The sequence below is a fragment of the Ursus maritimus genome, unplaced genomic scaffold (assembly GCF_017311325.1).
Source record: "Ursus maritimus isolate PB19 unplaced genomic scaffold, ASM1731132v1 scaffold_22, whole genome shotgun sequence".
NCBI lineage: Eukaryota > Metazoa > Chordata > Mammalia > Carnivora > Ursidae > Ursus > Ursus maritimus.
The window spans coordinates 26555812-26575416 of NW_024424675.1; the positions used below are offsets into that span (position 1 = coordinate 26555812).

Here is a 19605-nt window from a genome sequence, read left to right on the forward strand (position 1 = left end):
AAAGGAGGCGGGCCGCGTGAGGATTCTTAGGCTCAGACATGCATATTTCAGGGATGCTCCTGAAGTTGTGCCAGGCCCGCCGTCAGCTGGAGGCCTGTAGTATCATGTGGAGAAGTCACGGTGACGAGTACGGTCCAGTGGGTAGATCGAGTGTCAGGCAAGCGTGCTGTCACCACTTGTTGGCGTGGTTGAGGCCGAGGGACATGGGGCAGTGGCTGCAGTTCTCTAAGCCTCCTCTTCTGTGGAAGAGAGATCATAACCGTGCCCGCGTCGTATAACTAAAGGAGCTTCGTGCATCTAAAGTGCTTGGCTCAGCGCTTGGCACCAAGTTCCGTACTTGGGCTCATTGCCTGTAATGCTAGTAGTCGAAACATCATAAATACATTTAGATAACTTTTGAAATAGAGGTAATTCTAACAGGATTTATTGAATTGGGGGGGTAGAAATTATTTTAATCTGATCGTTTTCCAACTTAGCTGGATATCCTCTGCTGTGCCTCAGGGGACATCTGATCACCCCGGCCCGTCTTCGGCAAGGATCCTGTAAGGTCCATTTAGCCAGAAGCTCCTACCATCCACCAATCCCCACCCTGCCCCTTGCCTATAAATTCCCACTTGCCCCTGCTGTATTCTGAATTGGACCCGGTTCTATACTGAGGTCTCTTTCCCCCTATTGCAGTAGTCCTGAATGAAACCTGTTTTTACTGCTCGAACTACCATGTGGCTCTGGTTTTCTTCGATACCACAGAAGTGCTAGGCCTGGCTTCCGCTAAGGAGTACTCACCATGGTAGTTTAGAGTCCAGCTCACCCGCCTGATAAGCCCTGTGCCCCTCCTTACCCCTTAGGGCCTTGATTTCCCGTCAGTAAAAATGAGGATAATACCTCTAAGGGCTTTATAAGGATTAAATAAGGTCATGCCCAAAACACTTAACCAGAGTGCCTGGCCCTCCTCGTTGACTCAGTGTTTGATCCGTGTAGGTACGGTCATCACTTCTTTCCTGCGTGTTGGTAGGAGCGCAGTAAGCGGCCTGTACCAGATCCACATGCTTGTTTGATTGTCCCCAGCTCACATTTCCTGAGGGACCTGGAGTCTGGAAACCACACCGGAGCTGTGCCCTGGAATCAGGAATCAGTTCCCAGCTGTGCTCCCTCCGTGCAGTGGGGCCGGCGGGGCACCTGACCTCCCAGCCCTCTGAGAGGCCAGCCTGCACTGCCTTTCTCCAGGGGCCTGTGGGAGGGAGCAAATGAAGCAGTGAACGGGAAGCCTCTTTGTGAGCTTGAAGTGAATACAAACATAGGGGATTATCATTAAAAGCGACAAGTCCCCCATTGATTAGAGCATTTCTTTAGGGGAAAAAAATAGCACTCGGTCTTAAGTAGGACCCCCACGGGAATAAGAAGCTCCCAGCCCCTCTGCGGGGAGGGGTGAAGTCTTTCACGATGCCATTAGTGTTGTAGTTAACGGTGATAAAGCGCAGGAATTGTCCCCACCGTGGTTTTTTTCCTTTGTAATTGCATTCCCTTCTAAAAGCACAAATAGCAGTGGGTCCCAGTGGTCATTATTCATTTGAAAAACTAATTGGAAGTTGAGAGAGGCCTCAGTTTTTGCTTTTGTTGGGGTGGAGGAAAGAGATGAGCGGGTGGGTCTGGGGGGAGGGAGGGAACTTGGGGCTGGCCATGGCCAGTCCACCATCCAGCAGCTTCCTCCTTTGTGCTCCTTCCTCGGCAGGTTCTCTCGGCCTGCCCGCCTCTCTTGGTTGAAGTGGACTGCCAGCCCTCAACGGCCAGCCTTCTCCTCTGGAGGGGGCTTTTGTCCCCCATTGTTGGTATGGCCTCCTCGGCCACAGCGGCCCCCTGCAGAGCCTTTCCCACGCTTGACATTCTTTCTTGGAAGGTACACTGGGGGCTCCCAGAGAGAGCAGGTGGTCTAAACCCTGTGAAGAATCAAGCTGGCTTTACAGCTCTGGTGCAGGGAGACCGCAGACCTGCCTGCCAGGCCCCAGGTCAGCGCTGTATGGGCTGCAGAAGGACGGGGGTGGGGTTGCTGTCTCGGACTCCCCAGCAGCTCTAGAATGCTGCGATTCTTGTACTTTTAATCAAAACAGACATCTCATCGTCCAGACTTTTCATAATTGTTGTTTTTTAGTTAGAGCAAAATGCACAAATCTTAAGTGTACAGCTCAATGAATTTTTAAATCTAATGACACTGGTGTAACCATTACTCAAAGCAAAATACAGAACAATTTGATCCCCCCAACACCACCCTCCCCCCACCGAAAGTTCATGGATTCCAAGAGGCGTCTGTAGGGTGGGTGATGTGTGGAGGTATCTGGTGAAATGGTCCACGAATAGAAAAAGCTGAGTGATCACTGATATTAGCAAAAATTCAAAAGCATTCTCTCTACTGGCACTATCTCAGAGAATGCAAGCCGCACAGGTGACTTTAAATTTTCTAGTCACCAGGGCACCTGAGTGGTTCAATCAGTGAAGCATCTGACTCTCGATTTCAACCCAGGTCGTAATGTCAGGGAAGTGAGATGGAGCCCTGGTCGGGCTCCATACTCTGCGTGCAGAGCCTGCTTAAGGATTCTCTCTCTCCCTCTGCCTCTGCCCCTATTCTTTCTCTCTAAATAAATAAATAAATAAATAAATAAATAAATAAAATCTTTTTAAAAAATTAAATTTTCTAGTAACCACCATAAAAAGGTGAAAAAAAAGAGGGGAGCCTGGCTGGCTCAGTCAGTAGAGCGTGTGACTCTTGATCTCAGGGGTTGTGAGTTCAAGCCCCATGTTGGGTATAGAGATTACATAAATAAATTAATTGATTAAAAAATAAAAATAGAAGTTTCTTGATTGTTTTTGTAAAAAGAAAGACATTTAGAAAAAATAAAAAACAGGTGAAATTAATTTTCTTATCTTTTATTTAACCTAATATATCCAAAATATTATTTTAATATATAATCAATATAAAAAACTGGTATTTTGTATTCTTTTTTCATACCATCTTTGAAATCAGTGTCTTTTTGTACTTAAAGCACATCTCAGCTTGTACTAGACACATTTCATGTGTTCAGTAACCGCATGTGGCTAGTGGCCACCATATTGGACAGTCAGATCTATACCCACCAGCTCTGGTTCCTCTCCTACCATTTGCTCTTGAATCCACGGTAGTCAGACTTATGCCTCCACCACTCTCCCCAATTTGTTCTTGTCAAAGTCATCAGGGCTCCCACGGTCACTTTCTTGGTCAGTTCTCAACTGCCTTGACCCACCAGCAGCATTTGGTACACTAGGTCACTCCCTTCCTGAAACACTGTCTTCGGTTGGCTTCTGGAATTCCTCTCTTTTGTAGTTTTCCTATCATCGCACTGTCTGCTCATTCTTAGTCTCTTTCACTGGTTCCTCATCGTTCTGCAAAACTTTAAATGCAATGTTTCCCTGGAGTAAGTCCTTGGACCTCTCCTCTATGTTTCCTGTTCTTCTTTGGTGATCTAACCTCCTCTCCCGACTTGCAAGACCATCTAAATGGTTGTGGCTGCCGAACCAAACCGGCTGCCGGGATCCGCCTAAGACTGCAGACTTAGACGCGTAGATGCCTCCACAACATCCTCGCTTGGACCGTTAAGAGGCATCTCAGACTCAAGTGGTCCAAACCCAAACTCCTCATTCTGCCCTCAACTCCTAATTCTCCTCCCCCAAATGCTCCTAAATGGCGACTCCAACCTTGCAGTTGCTCGGGCCAAAAGCTTTGGAGTCATTCTTGACTTCACTCCAATCCCCATACCCTGTCCATCAGCAAATTAGTTCTCCCCTAAAAAAGTATTCAGAATTCGACCCTTTCTCAGAGTGACTTAAAATGTAAATCAGATCATGTCATTCTTCCACTTAAACTCTGTGACGACTCCCGTCTTGCCAAGAGCGAGATCCCAAGTCCTCACTGTGGCCTCTGAGGATCCCCATGAGCTGGCCTCCTGCACCCCTTCAGCCTCCTTCTCCTTGTACCCTCACAATGTTCTAGCTAGCCACCCTGGCCTCCTTGTTCTTGCTCCTTCTGTGTTCTTGCCTCAGGGCCTTTGTGTCGCGTGTTCGCTCTGCTTGGAACATTTTTTACCCAGATACTCACATAGCCAACCCCCTCTCTTCCTTCAGGCCTTTACTCGAATGCCACCCTCTCACTGAAGGCTTCCCTGACCACAGCACAACACATGTATGGATGATAGTCACGAAAATGCCCTCCTGCGCTCTCCAGTCCCTTAAATGTTTCTCCTTGGCAACTGCTGCCATTTAACATATTCTATATTTACGTGTGGGTTCTTTTTTAAATATTTTATTTATTTATTTGACAGAGAGAGAGACAGCCAGCGAGAGAGGGAACACAAGCAGGGGCAGTGGGAGAGGAAGAAGCAGGCTCCTAGCGGAGGAGCCTGATGTGGGGCTCGATCCCATAACGCCGGGATCACGCCCTGAGCCGAAGGCAGACGCTTAACCGCTGTGCCACCCAGGCGCCCCACGTGTGGTTTTTTTTTAAAGATCTTATTTATTTATTTAACAGAGAGAGAGAGACAGAGCAAGAGAGGGAACACAAGCAGGGGGAGTGGGAAAGGGAGAAGCAGGCTTCCCACTGAGCAGGGAGCCCAATGCGGGGCTCCATCCCAGGACCCTGGGATCATGACCTGAGCCGAAGGCAGACGCTTAACTGACTGAGCCCCCCAGGCACCCCGTATATTTACGTGTTGTTAATATTCTTCCCCCTCATCAAGATATAAGGTCTTTGACATCAGGGACTTTGCCCATTTGCTCACAGTTGTATTCCCAGTGCCTACAACAGTGCCTGGCACCTAGTGGGTACTCTATAAATATTTGTTGAATGAATAAATGATATCGCTGGTAGAGGAACAATTCACTAGTGGATGAAGGATGACTTTGGCCCAGAGTGGACGGATATGATGAAGAGCCTGGTTCTGAGCTGGCGTGCCCGGGTTTGAATCCCTGTTCTCTCACTTGTCAGCAGTGACCTTGGCAGCTCAGTTACCCTTCCGGGGCCTCAGTGCTTTATCTGTGAAATGAGTACGCCAACACCTCCCATCAGGCCGTGGGAGGAGCCTCTGAGATTCTATGCCCCAAGCTGCCGGCCTGGCACTCCAAGGACTTATTTGGTAAATGTTAGCTATTTTTGTAGTATACCTTGTAATACCTCTTTGGGAAAGGTAACTGTGTAAAACACATTTAAAAAAAAATTAGGCTGGAGAGAAAAGGAAATTGAGATGCAGACCAGTATGGGGGAATTTTATTGTATTTATGCTGGATAAAGTAGGTCAGAAATTCAAGAGGATTAACTGGATACAGTTGTGTTTTGGCTGCAGGTAGCATAAAACACAGGTGGTATCTTCATCCTTGGGAATTCCTGCTGCAGAAAGAAAGATAAAACTCAGTTGAGGAGACTGAAGTGAGGGTGAGTTTGGCCAAGACATCTGGAACTGGGGTGATAGGTACTGCAGGGTCAGGACGAGCGGTCTGGGTTCCAGAAGAGGCAAGGCGGGAGGAAGGGAAGGATCTCGTGTGTTCCAGCACAGCGAACCTCAGTCCTAGCCCCAGCTCTGCCAACCCACTCGTCCTGAGATCCTGGGCCAGTTACCGCCCCTTGAAGAAGCACCTCCCATCCCCAGATGGGGTTGGATTAGCTTATCCTTCCTACACAAACATTCAACCACACCCCTTACATCTCTTACCATTTATCACAGATTAAATAATCCACCATTCCGGTACTTGCTCAATTTCTGTCTGCCTCAATGTGCAGCAATGAATTCCACGAGAGCAGGGACCCCTGCTGTCCGTGTCACCGCTGCACCCTCAGCCCAGAGCCTGGCACACAGTAGCCATCGGACAACTTTTCCAGGGAGGGGAGGACAGATTACTCTGAATCTCAGTTCCTCACAGGGCCAGTAGGTGGACATTAAGTATGGTGGGTGTACAAATGTGCCATCTTCCAAATCATTCTCCTCTGACTCTCAGGGTATAAGAACTCAGTCTTCTATTGTTTCCTTAGGCCCCCCAGGAGAGCCTGGGATTTGCAGCCCTTAAACTGGAGGGGAGACAATGGCTGGAGAACCTCTGGCCCCCTTCCTGCCTGCTCTGCGGCTCTGCGGCTCTGCGGCTCCGAGCTCGCTCTGTGAAGTCTCTGGCTTTTAACCTGCAGGAACAAAGCCTGCATTCTTAGGACTCCTTGGGGCCACTCCACCCTACCCCACCGGGACCTGGCAAGAGCCATAAAGCAGGTGAATGATGACCTAATCCCAGCGTGAGCGGCTGGTTGGGGGGGGCATTATTCTTAGAATTTGAATCTTAGGGAGCGTAGAGGTGATTTGAGCCTCTCCTCCCTCCACAAAGGGGGAAATAAGGAAGCCAGCTTGCTGCGTGCCTCCCAGGCAGGTTCTCGCCCCTCCTGCAGCCTGCCCATCTGCCTGCTGCTCGTGTCTCCACAGGACTGTAGTTGGTGAGATCTCTGGGCTCTTGTGTCTAATTAGGTTGGGGAGAAGGTGAGGGAGCACACGGAGAGCTCTGCTGGGAACGGGATTTGCTTAATAGGTTGGTGCAGAAGGGACCAGCAAGCCATGCTGGGACATGTTTGTGCTCACAGCTTAAAATCAGGCTCAGAAAGACAGCAGAGTTTCTCCACAAACAGTCATGTCATCCCTGTGAAACTTTGGGAAGTGGAGCTCCGTGTGAAGAAGGGAAGCAAACAGGTCTTGGGCCTGCTGCTAGTCCCTGACTTGGGCCAGCGGTTGCCCCTTCTTTGCCTCAGTTTCCCTCCTCTGTCGGATGAGAGTACTCATTCCTGATCTTCCCTGACACCCAGTGGGAACATGAAGTCAGTGACAGGAGGAATGACTGTCATCCCCCATCCTCATCGTTCCTTCTTATGAGTGCTGCCCAAGCTAGTCCGCTTGGGGGTGTGGGGAGGGGCTGGCCTTTCCATGGCTTTATAGTTTGGGGAACTTGCCAAGGGATCCAGGGTGTGCCGGTCAGATCATCCGCATCAGAATCCCCTGGGACGTTTGTTTAAATTCAGATTCCTGGGTCCTATCCCGGAACGATTGAATACGTAACAATTTTCATACACAGACGCTGAGCCCGGCACCGGCGAGACAGCAGTAGATAAGATCCAGTCTCTGGCACACATTCTCTCCCCTCCTCCAGTTCTTGATGTGCACGAGGAGGGACCTTGTTCCCAGTTTGCTTGGCAGAGGCCTATGCCTTTAGAGAGGTGGAGATTCTTTCTTTTTCCTGGCAACCCACGGGTAAGGAAGGCTCCAAGTTCCCTAACCACACACCCCCGTGCGTGCACACACGTACCTGCGTTTCTGCAGCAGGGCTGCCAGGATGCTCTCCAATGCCGTCTGCTTTTGGCCTGCCCCCATACCGTCCACCTGACGGCCAAGCCGTGCCTTTGCTCCTTGCTCCCAGTTTCTCTCTCTAGTAGATTAGAAAAAGAGCAACAGTTGAGGTTGCTATTTGGGTAGGATGTGGAGAAGCCTGGGAAAGGTCGGGGCAAAGTAAGCAAAACTGGTGGGTCCCTATGCCTATTCCAAAATTTGGCGTGGACTCTTCCACCCAACTGAATCAGATTCAGCAACATTGAGGAAGGCACTTAGACAGTAGTGCGGGGTACAGGCTGTGAAATACATATTTGCAGAATATCTCACCACAGATTACTTATTACTTAGAAGGGGGAAATATTAACTTTACAGAGGAGAAACCTGGCAGGCATCATGTTAACCAAGCAACTGAAGTTACCATCACCAATAATGGGACAAACGGACATCATGTACCTCCAGATATGGGGCACCAAGAAGGACACAGTATCACTGCTATGAATGCATAACCTGAATCTAATCTTGAGCAAACATCAGGCCAATCCAACATAAGGGACGTTCTATGAAGAATAGTTGGTTTACTAATAAAAAATGTCAATGTCACGAAAGACTGAAGAACTGTCCAGAGTAAAAGAAACCAAAGAGACATGACTATTACATGCAACCTATGATCCTGGATTGGATCCTGGATCAGGACATTAAAAATTGCTACAAAGGACATTTTGGGAAAACTGGTGAAATGTGTATATGCACCCTAAGTGCTAATTATTCCATGATTATGTCCAAGAATGCCCTTTCGTTAGCTGTGGGGAGGCACCATGCAGGAGTCTTTAAGGGTAAAGCGTTGCGATGACTGCAATTTACTCTCAAATAAATGCTCAGCAAAATAATAACAATGTGCACATGTGTTTGTGTGTGCGTGTCAGCAAATATGACAAACAGTAGTAATTGTTGAAGATGGGGAAGGGGATGTGGAAGTCCATTGTATTATTGCTGCAACTTTTTCAAGATAAAAAAAATGTACGGGCTGTGACGTCGGGCTCTATTTGGTGTGTGTCCTTTGAAAGCTGTTAACTGCACTATAAGATGGGAGCAAACAGTACCTACTTCTAGGGTTGTTACAGGTAGGAAACTAAGAGTCATGGCTAATATGTGTGAGTCCAGCTCTGCCCTGAGTGCATGGAAATGCCCCAGAGCAGAGCCTTTGTTTCCAGCACGGAACTCCGATCGAATGGTAACTACCATCGGTATTATGACATTTAGAGCCTCGCATGGGGAGGAGCACAGAGTTGGTGTTCAACGATCATTTTGTAGTTAGAGGTAACTGGGGCTGCACATTAAAACCCTTCTGCTGGGGCAAATCCGGAAGGGATAGATGCTGTGCCAGGGGAGGGACCAGAATCCCTCCACACTCTGACGCAACAACACGTGGGAAAAAATCGCTAGGACTTCGGCTTACCCGTGCGGGCGGCTCATGATGTCCTGCAGTAGCTTGCGGGCAGACAGCTGGCCCAGCACCTTCCGGTAGCTGTTGGTGAAGATGGCGTCTGCATACCGAGGGATTCTGGATGGAAGGAGTCAGAGGTCAAAGGGCAGGGTGGCAGGGCCAGGCGAGGACACGGGGGAGCTGTCCTCATCGTGTCCCTGTAAGGTCCTTCTGCCCTTTGTCCTGCTCATTCCCGGAGAGGGTAGGACCCACGCCACGAGGCTTCTCTGGAGCTCAGAGCCCGCCCCCCTCCCAGAGATGGGGGGTGTGTGGCTGAGGAGATGGCTGGGGGCCAGCTTAGGGCTCTACTTTGCACCCCCTATATGGTCCCCCACTGGGTGGCAGGGATGGTTTGGGGACATCGGGAAACCAGGCCCTGGTGGCGGGACGGCTTACCTGAGGGGCAGGGACGGTGGGAAAGAGTGAGAGCCACTGCTGAGGGTGAGCATGACCAGGAAGAACACCCAGAGCAGCATGCTTCCCTGCGGCGGCTCCTGCAAGATGACAGAAGGAGACGGTCAAGTGTAGCCACGGCCACGGGGATGCCCTTTGCTGGCGGGGCCCAGCCCTGGGCTCGGCTCTGTGCGAGCCTTAGTCCTTGTCCTTTGGAAGCTGTGAGGCAGGAAAAAGAACCCCGACTCCGGACAGAACTGGGTTCAAGTGCTGCTTTTACTAGTATCGAGCTCTGACCTCATTTTCTGCATCTGTAGAGTGGGCATGTGCTACCCGGCTGACCGCGTGGGGCTGAATGGACAATTAATGATATTGGGGAAACTGCCCCTTGCCATAAAGCATGATATGCGGAATTCAGGCCTCAGCAAGGGATAGGGGCTACCTTCCCCTGGTCCCCTAAGTCACCCCCACCCACTGGCACTGACAGCACTGAGCAGGGCCCAGAGCTCAGGCTCCGAGTCCGACAAAATCAGCTCATATCTGGGTTCCACCATCACTGTGTCCCAGGACAAGTGGCTTCTCCTCTCTGGGCCTCAGTTTCCCTATCCATAAAACGGAGTCTGTTATACTGACTGCATAGGGTCCTTGTCAGGGTTCGATGAGACAAGAGTAGCTTGGCACATAAGGAATTCCCTGAAACGCTTGCTGCCATGACCTCCTATCAGACCCGCTCAGGGAGCAGGCTCCCGTCCTGTTTTGTTATGTGTGAAGTCAGAGGGAAGGCAAAGCTATACATCTTGCTCCAGACGTTTCGATTCCGCTGAAGGGTTTTAGCGTCAGAAGAGACCAGGGAGCCTGGGGAGTCAGTGTGGCAGAGTCATCTAACGGATCATGGAATTACCCTTAACTGAGGCCTGCTGACACCGTGCTCTGCAATCAGGGGGGGACAAAGGCAGTGCGGGAAGGCGACCGCCTCAGTGGGGGCCGAGCCTCCCCTGGTGACTCGGACCTGCCCGTGGTGAAGATGGGGTGACTCAGCTACCTAGGACTTAGGTCTCCCCACTTCCTATGCCCCCGCCCCCAGCAGGATATCCACTCCATGGGGCTACAGGCCCATGCAGGGGCCCCGCCAGCCCAGAGAGGAGCAGGAACCCCTCCTTTCCCAACATCACCCATGTCTTTCATTTTTTTCTCCTGTCCTGTTGAAGAGTGATTTCCAGCAGGCAGGGCCAGCCCTGGTGGGATCACCTTTCCTTTTCTGGGCTCACCTGCCCCCTTAGGGTGTCGCCTCCCTTCTACCAGAGACCAGGGTCTTGACTAACCTGGGGAGCATCTGCAGAGACGGCTCAGTGCAGCCTGAGACCTTGCACCTCCAGAGCTGGAGGGAGCAGCCCCTCCTTGGTGGGCACCCCCTCCACTCCCTCCTGCCACCGGCAATCCTCCAGTTCCTGCTCAAATGCTTCCTGCCAGTGAGTGACAGGGAGCTCACTACCTCCAAACCAGGATGTGCTATTTCCAACTGGCTCTTCATGTTAGGAAGTTTTTCTCATCGTGTCAAGTGCAAACCCCCTTGTCCTACAAAGATGTGTTAAGCTTCTACTCTTCTGGTAAGGACCGGGGCTGGAGAAAGGATGAGAATGTGGCATCTGCCCCCCACCCCTTGCCCATATCCATCTGCTGGCCTGGTCCAGGTTGCCTCTCTCGCAATGAACTTTCCTAAGCACTGAGATCTTTGGAGGTGAGGAGGGCCCCTTGACATGAGCCATACTTTTTCTGTCTCACAGCTGCAGCCTGGACTTTCTTGCCTTCTTTGCTGCTGATCTTTTATTTTATTTTATTTATTTTTTTTTAAAGATTTTATTTATTTATTCGACAGAGACAGCCAGCGAGAGAGGGAACACAAGCAGGAGGAGTGGGAGAGGAAGAAGCAGGCTCATAGCAGAGGAGCCTGATGTGGGGCTCGATCCCATAACGCCGGGATCACGCCCTGAGCCGAAGGCAGACGCTTAACCGCTGTGCCACCCAGGCGCCCCAGCTGCTGCTGATCTTTTAAAGACCTGGGCACATCCAGGCCCCTCATCACTTCTTCCCCAGCTCAGAAGCCCTTGGGTGTCCACTCCCTCCAGAGCAAAGCGCAAACCCCTGCTCTTGGCCTAAGCTCTCCCTTGGCCTCCCCACCTCCCGCACCTTCTCCTGTGCTCCCCAGCCCCGCGGCCCCTCCTGGGCTGCACGGCCCACCCTCATGCTCGCCCTCTGGAGCAGGTATCATGGTCTTCATTTTACAGCCAAGGAAACGAGCCCAGAGAGGAGAAGGACCTTTTTCCATGGTCCTCCATCAGATTAGTTTCGGAGAGGGCACTTCAGAATGGGCCTCACAGTTCCCAGCCCAGCAGGCTTCCTCCCGCTCCGCTCCTGGAGGCAGCCTCCCAGATACAATACCCTGTTCACAGAGCTCCCTATTCATAGGCGCTTCTGAATTCATCACCTGCACATGGGAAGCGGTGCTGAAAAAAGCTGAAAGCTTTTGCTCTTTGTCATTGGGTCTCTAGGGAAGAAAAAAAGGGAGACAAATAGGAACACCTGCTTGGTCGGCGTCTTTCCTATGCTCATCCTGGGGTTTCAGGGAGTTGAAAATAACCTGATAGGAGGGCAGACTTCGGGGGGGACAAGTCATAGTACTTTCTGTAACCCCAGCTAATTCGGAATGCGGCCGAGCAACTGTATAGTCTGGACAATCAAACGGCACAACATTTGCTACAAACCATGTGCCCCAGGGATGGGTCAAGACAGCGCTGCAACCTCTGGGCTAGGAGAACCTAATCCGCTGCATTCCAAATTCCGCCGGACGAGGTTGGGAAACAACAAGAATCACCTTGCATATTGGCCCGTAACAGTAGAGCTTGCATCACCAAGGATAAAACAGCTATTGGCTCGTATTCCACACGAGCCGTCTACAGAGAGAATTCCAGGGAATTAAGCGGAGCACAAATCCAAGAGCATCATCAACGACTCCTTGATGGCTCCAAAGGCATTTTAAGGTTTACCGTCTATCGTTACAAGTATCAGCTTTCCGCAGTGTTTACAAATGAGTTCTGCGGTCAGATCTAGTTGAGGTCATCCGGCTTCGGGATAAACGGCACTTGGTCTACACTAGTTGGCACTTCTTGGCAGCCTCTGTGCCAAGAATGCCACAAGAATCCTGCAGGTGCGTCTTTAGCTAACGACAGAGGTCAGGTCTCAAGTGCCCACTTTTGAACACCGAGGAAGAAAATCTTTTCCCTTTCCTAAACATTCCGATTTGTCATTTAAGAACGCCGGAGCACTGACCTCCTGATTCGGTTTATAAAGTGTTTCAGCAATAGTGTTCCAAACAGAAGGAGATCTAAGTTTTTAATGAGGAAGCATCTTGAATTGTCATTCAAAAGAGGGACACCCCACCTCCTTCCAGAAAGGGTTTGAGGCGGCTTATGGTGAAAGACGCAAATACATTGGGCGGTCAAAGCACGGATCAAGAGACAAGTGTGGGGGTAATGGAGCTCTCCAAGGGCAGATAATTGCATCTGAAACCTTGAGTAAGGAGCGCAGCTGCAATTGAGCAAGAAAGCAAAATGTTATCAATTTCTAGGCAATTATGTTGAATGGGTTCTGAGCGATAGATGGGCGGTATTGATTTGCACAGCCGCTTGGCTCCTTTGCGATCCATGGCAGAACCCCATTGTTGACAGGAGACTCTAGCCAGCTCATGTCTTGCCCCAGGCGCCTGCCTGGACACCCGTGAAGGAGAGCCGATACCTCATCTGCCCCCGACAGACACCTGGAACTCGTCTGTCTGCCTGCCAGCCACTTCTCCATGGTTGAGATGCCACGGATCTGAGACAACCTCAACATGGAGCCAGTCATCAAAAGCATGTTCCAGAGCCCCTAACCAGGGACCTGGACGTACTCACTAGTCCACAGGCAAAAAGGATGGTGGTGGCCCTCTTTGACTTGGTGTCTCCGAGTTGGTGAGAAGGTCCACCTTCTCGCCCCATCCAGCCCAGCCCCAGGGCCACCCTCTCTCACCTCTGATGTGGCAGGTGTCCCTCCGCTATGAGGCGCTGCTCCAGCTCCCTGGACTTCTGGCTCGGCGTTTGCTCGGTGACTGCGTGGCGCTCCCATCATTTATACCTTCATTTTCCTAAGCGTCGTCAGCGTCAGAGAATCAATTACCCACAAGTCAACCAAAGGACCATTTTTAGCATCACACTGACAACCCCTAATAGGGGAAAGAGGCTTTCCCCCTTGCAAATGAAGACTTACGGAACCCTTTCTCTGGGAGGGAATGGACAGAGCACAAAGTTATGACATTATTCTGAGATGAATGGAGAGTATAATAGTGCTTCTCTAGTAATTGGAGTAATCATAACAGTGAAACACCAAGGGGTCATTTACTCTCCCAGTTAAATGTGCCTTTTAAAAAGTTGATATAATTTTGTTTTGTCCGCGTGCAACTTTATTTCACTTTAGGGTAGTCAGCGTTACAGATAAGCGTTTTTCTCTCCTTAGCGGGGAGCACTGTTTGCTATCTCTCTCCTCCAATTATCAAGATTTCCCCCAATTCGATTTACCCCTGCTGCGGCCACAGGCCAGCGGAGGAAGCTAGCCCGGGGAGTACCCGTCGTCTTGTGTCCAGGCAGCCGAACACGGGTAGTTGCCTCAGAATGTGTGAAGTGAGAGGAAAGAGCTGGAAAACCTTGGGAGGGTTGCTGTGTTTCCAGATTTTGCGAGCCTGGAGCTAAAGAATCCTCAAGAGTGGCATAAAAGCGTGCGAGGCAGAAGCACTGGTCTCCCACGCGGCTGTTGTGGAGGAGTGGAAAGAGCTCGAAGCTTCATCCGCTGCCCCTCCTGCGCCGTCAGTCACGACCTCTCCGACCCTCAGCAAGTTACTTCTACACTCCAGGCCTCCAAAAATGCTAAGACTGCTGGAGAAGAGTGGCTCTCAAACTTAAAAAAAAAAAAAAGAAAGAAAGAAAGAAAGAAAAGTGGCATAGACCTTTTTTCGGAAATCCTCCTCCTCCTCTTCTTCTTCTTCTTCTTCTTCTTTTTAAGATTTATTTATTTATTTGAGAGAGAGAGAGTGTGTGTGCACACCGGCGCACAAGTGGGGGGAGGGGCAGAGGGAGAGGGAGACAAGCAGGATCCTGAGATCAGGACCTGACCCGAATTCCAGAGTCGGATGCTTGACCGACCAAGCCACCCAGGTGCCCCTTTTCAGAAATCCTCTATGGAAGTGCGGTATATAAAGCAGATTTAAAACCTGAGACTGCTCTGGTTGAAGGGGAGGGGAAGTGAAGACTCCCTTTGGCTGCCCCTGGGGGAAACCGGTAGTTTCTAAAGGAGCTTCCTAGCAGTATTTTGTGATCCTTTTTCTCAGCCTGCACTGAGCCGTGTTCTTGGCATAGAGCACACATAGGATGTTTCCCATAGAAGCAGGGACTGAGCGGCATGTCCCTGTGCCAGCCTGGACACAAAGTGGGATGAGGAGTGGGCAGACGGAGCCGTTGGGAGCCCCCCTCCAATACAGTCAGGAGCAGTGAGGTTATCCTGGGGAATGCAAGGTGGGGACCACACCGAGCTGAGCAGCTTGACTAGACACCGGGCCAGAGAGCAGATGTTGGGCACAGGGAGTAGGCAGGAGAAGCCATGGGGATCGCAATTCAACCTTAGCTGGAGTTCTGCTGCCTGCCAGGCATTGCGCTGAGGGCTTCAGGCCTGTTCTCCGTTTTCTCATCTGTGACATCAGAATGAGAGGGCTCAACTGAAGGCTTCTGGGTGAGGCTTCAATGTGCCAGTCCGCCAGGTACAGGCCTGCTCTAGAGTAAGTCTCAGGAATGAGCTCTTGCCATTGTTATTATTGTAGTTGTAACAGAGACATAGAGAGGTGATGCACTTATCCACGGTCACACAACTGGACCGGGGTAGAGCCAGGACGTGAACAGAGGTTTCTCACTTCCAAATTCAGTGCCCTGCGCCAGGCGAATGTTCTCCTAGGGCCCTTCCTTGGACTACCAGTTTATCTTCTACTCTTTTTTTAAGGAATTTTAACAGTTTTATTGCAGGATAATTCACACACCATGAAAAGCACTTGTTTGACGTCTATGGTTCAACGAGTTTTCGTAAGTTTAAAAAATGGTGTCATTACCACACGACCCTGTTTAGAATACCTCTGTCACCCCATGAGTTCCCTTTAGCCCATTTGCCATCAATTTCCCCCTCCAACCCCAGCCCCAGACAACCACTGATCTGCTTTCTGCCTCTGTAGGTTTTTTCTTTGCTAGAAAGTTCTGAATTGTGTACTCTTTGGTGTCAGGCTTCTTCCACTCACCCTCTTGTTTTTGAGATTCTTTGGTGTTGATCCAAGCGTCCACAGCCCGTTCCAGTTTACGGCTGAGTAGCATTGCGTTGTACGAAGTCTGATGGCTTGTTTGCACACCCACCGTGGGGGACATGTAGGTCGATTTCTGTTTATTTGGGGGCTATTATGAAAAAATGCCGCTATGAACACTCGTGTGCAAGACTTTGTATGAACATGTGCTTTTGTCGCTCTTGGGTGGTTATCCAGGAGTGGAACTGCTGGGTCACACAGGAAGTGAATGGTTAGCTTTTTTAAGAAACTGCCAAGCTCTTTCCCAAAGTGGCAGTGCCATTTGCATTTCTGCTAGCTGCGATGGAGAGCTCCCCAGGCGCTTCTGAAAGGAGCATTTCTCTATTCCACAAACACCTCTGAAGCACTGAATTAGGCCCCCACAGAGCACGCTGGACTGGGCGTTCGTCCGTCTCCGAAGGTCTGGTCCTATTTCTAACCTAGGGGAATGGGATGGGCCTCTCCCCTTGTGTGGCATATTCTTGGGTGCTCAGAAGAAAATGGCATGTGCTTGTCTTCAGAGAGCTGCAGGCGGCAGGCGTGTGAGAAGCTGAGGAATTAGCTCAGGCAGGGGGATCCAGAGACAGATACACCGTTAAATGTTCTCAGAATGGAGAGAAGGGCAAAGTCACAGTAAAGCTGGGAGAGCATCAGACAGGAGCTGAGAGAAGCCTAAAGCAGAGACAAGCGTGAGCCTGGGAGGCAAATGGATTTGGATTGAAAACTCAGCTCTGCTACTTGCAAACTGTGTGACTCTGGGCGAGGGGTTTAATCTCTCCGGGCCTCAGTTATCGCATCTGTACAATGGGGGTGATACCATCTACCTCGGCAGCTTGTTGTGAGGATCCAGAAATATGCTTGTAAAGTGTCTGATGCACGTGGCAAGAGGCAGCTGTTACTGTAGTTCTTAAGGATCAGAGCTCCGAAAGCCAGGCAGGGTGGTGGCGAGGAGAGCTGGGAGCCATCTGGGACCATGGGCTTCATTTGCAGTATATTCTCAAACCCCTTGAGGCAGACGATGAGGGAGGAAGCCAGAACAAGCCTTGAGAATGAGAGCCCAGCCCCCTCCACCAGTTCCCACAGCCAGCCGCCTCATCCTTATCCTCTGAGAGGCGGTGGGAACGCCTCGCTCACCACCCGGGTTTCTTCCCAGGACGGGTTTTAACCCAGAGTTAATTAGCGATCATGCCTGCGCTAGGGGCTGGGGACTTGAGCTGTGGAAAGAAAGCGCCCCAGAGAAAAGCAGACTCTTAAAGGCCCCAAAAGGCTGGGGCAAAGAGGCTCCACTGGGAGAGAGACAGGCCATGCATTTGTGTTGCAAATTTCCAGTGTGTTGGAGCCAGCCATTCAAGGAGGGGGGTGCTAAAGGCAGTGAGCTCCGGGGGTTAGGTTGGGAGGTGGGGGGATGGGAAGGGCAGAGGAAGTCGACAAAGGGGGCCTGTCTGAGGGCCTCAGACCCTGCTTTGTAAAAGCTGCTTTCATCACCCTCCCTGGATGATGGCAGCGTTCCCAGCCCGAGGCCAGTGTGCAGGGAAGGGGAGGTCTGGACCCCAGACTCGCAGATTCCCTTGACACTCCCCACCCAGTGTGCCTTGTAAGCCTGTTTGTACGGAATCAGGAGCAGCAGATGTCACGTGAGTGCTCAGGAGTGCTATGTCAGCGTGAGGGACCAGGGTTCAAGTGGTTGGCCTTGTTGGGTGGCCTCAGGCAAAGTCACCTGACTTCCCCGAGCGTCACTTTCTTCTTCTGTAAAATGGGGCTAATGGGGGTCCTTTCTCCCACCTCATATCTTACCCAAGCAGAAGTGCCTGTGATTGGTTGGTGATCTAATAACCATCAGAAGTTCATCTCTTTCTGGAAAAGTCTGCATTTGGGAAGGTCATTAGGAGAGCTTCTTTAGAGAGGTGAAGTGGATTGTATTTAGCAAATCAATTAAGCAATTCTGGGTTGCTTGGAAATGTCTTTCCCTTAAGCATTTTAAACATTCACCTTGCTTGCAATCTTTGGGCCTGCCCCGAGGCAGTTATGAATGTTAACCAGGTTGGTTTTCTGGGTTGGTAGATGCAGTGTGGGTGTCAGACACTCTGGCACAGGAAGGCTGTCCCCAGCGGATCCTGGAGGCAAGCTCTCTCCGATGGAGATCTGACCAGCCTTTATTTTACTTTATTTTTTAAAGATTTTATTTATTCATTTGAGAGAAAGAGCACAAGCCAGGGGAAGGGGCAGCAGGAGAGGGAGAAGCAGACTCCCCGCTGAGCAGTCCTGGATCCCAAGACCCCGGGATCATGACCTGAGCCAAAGGCAGACACTTTACTGACTGAGCCACCCAGGCGTCCCCTGACCGGCCTTTAAAGACCTCATTGGATCCCACCTCTCCAAGAAGCATTCCCACAGCCTGCTCCTTCCTTCTGGCCTTGCCTTGGGGTTGACTGATTTTATATATGGAAGTGTCTCCTTTCCTGAGACACTTGGGATGCCTACAACCAGATCGACGAATTTTTGAGCCCCCTAAAGCTTTCTTTTCCCAGCTTAATGAGATATAATTGAAATCTATATAAATGTATTTCTAATCAAGGTGTAGTTCCTAGACGAGCAGTAGCAGTAATTCCCTGGAGCTTGTTAGAAATGCAGAAACTCGGGCTCCACCCCAGACTGACTGGGTCAGGGGCGGAATCCTCTTTGTTCCAGGCTTATAAAGGTGTCAACACCTAAGACAGTCTCTGAAGGGCCTGAGGTTCTCTGAACAGGGAGGAGGACCGTGACCGCAGGCAGCCGGCAGGTGTCGCTGTTCCCCAGTCATTGGGGATGCCAGGCTTCCCTACAAATGCCAGAGACCCCCCATGTGCCAGGTTTTGTTTGCTGTGAAATCCAGGAGCTCTGAGGGGCCAGGGTCAATTATGTCTGTCAGGCCGCCCCCTCCTCAGCCACCCGGGCCGCCTGTCTTTCTCTGCCCAGTTCCTGCCCCGCGTACTCAGCTATGTTTCCAGTTAGGGGGCGCTGTGTGTTCCGCAAGCTCAGCCCCTGCCCCAGGATCCCCAGCAGAAAGCCCAGAGGAGAAAACCCACCATGTGGAGGCTTCTTCCAGGCTGGCTCATCAGGCAGCAACATGGCCTGGCTGAGGAGCGGGCATCTACCTGGTGGGAGGTCCCTTCTCACTTGGAATCTGAGTTGAAGGATCTTCATGACCATAGAACCTACAGATACAGCGAGAGGAAATTCCCATTATTTGACTGTCTACAGGAAAAACTCACAGCCTGCCTGGGACTCCAGTTTCCAGCTTCCCATCTGAACTGGGTGCCCAGCATCAGGGCCAGGTTATGGCGTCACTTCCCCTCCGTGGTTATAGTACAGTTGACAGAGCCCCATGAGCCGTGGATGCAGCCAACCTGGGCTCCAGAGTCAGGGCCAAAGACCGAAAGCAGAGCCACTGGTTTCTCTCCAGGCTTGAAGTTTCCAGTCTGGCCACGTCCTTCTGACCCTTCCCCACCCCGTGTCATCTGGTCCCTGAACACCCAGGCCACGGGGCCGAATGTGGATCAGCTTCCACACCCAACCCCACCCTTGGATCTGGAACTCTCCTGTAAACCCCAGAATCCACCCCTGATCCATGGCCCACACCTGGCTTCCGGCCTAACTCCAGTCACTCCAGCCCCTGGGTCAGCCCCATTCACCCCCACCGGATCCCTTAGAGGAACCCAGTCGTCCTGGATCGCTGCGGCATAGCCGTAATATCTCCTGATGCTTACTACGTGCTAGTCATGTAACATACATGATCTCATTCAATAACCTTACTGGTTAGGAGCGCAAAGTGGCAGCCTTTCACGGTGGAAGAAGCTGAGTGTTGGAGCCATTGGGTAACTCTCCGGTCTCACTCAGATGGTAAATGGAGGAGCCGGGGCCCTCGTGCCATCCCCGCCCCAGCCTCAGCATCTTAAGGCTGATTTCTGGCA

General features: G+C 51.0%; 1 protein-coding gene across 1 annotated transcript; it reads right to left on the minus strand.

Annotated features, from left to right (window-relative positions):
- Nucleotides 1-169: 169 nt before the first annotated feature.
- GHRH (growth hormone releasing hormone) lies at nt 170-9335 on the minus strand. Its single transcript, XM_040638672.1, has 4 exons — nt 9256-9335; nt 8833-8937; nt 7354-7473; nt 170-239 (listed from the first exon to the last, which is right to left on the minus strand). Exons 1-4 carry the CDS (start codon nt 9333-9335, stop codon nt 170-172), a joined length of 375 nt encoding a protein of 124 aa, XP_040494606.1.
- Nucleotides 9336-19605: the final 10270 nt, after the last annotated feature.

What these genes read in the sequence shown, in the direction of transcription:
- GHRH (XM_040638672.1), bottom strand. Translation starts at nt 9,335, where the DNA reads ATGCTGCTCTGGGTGTTCTTCCTGGTCATGCTCACCCTCAGCAGTGGC. An exon ending in CCACCGTCCCTGCCCCTCAG is followed by an intron (nt 8,938 to 9,255) that starts GTAAGCCGTCCC and finishes CCTTCCATCCAG; the next exon opens with AATCCCTCGGTATGCAGACG. An exon ending in ATCATGAGCCGCCCGCACGG is followed by an intron (nt 7,474 to 8,832) that starts GTAAGCCGAAGT and finishes CTAATCTACTAG; the next exon opens with AGAGAGAAACTGGGAGCAAG.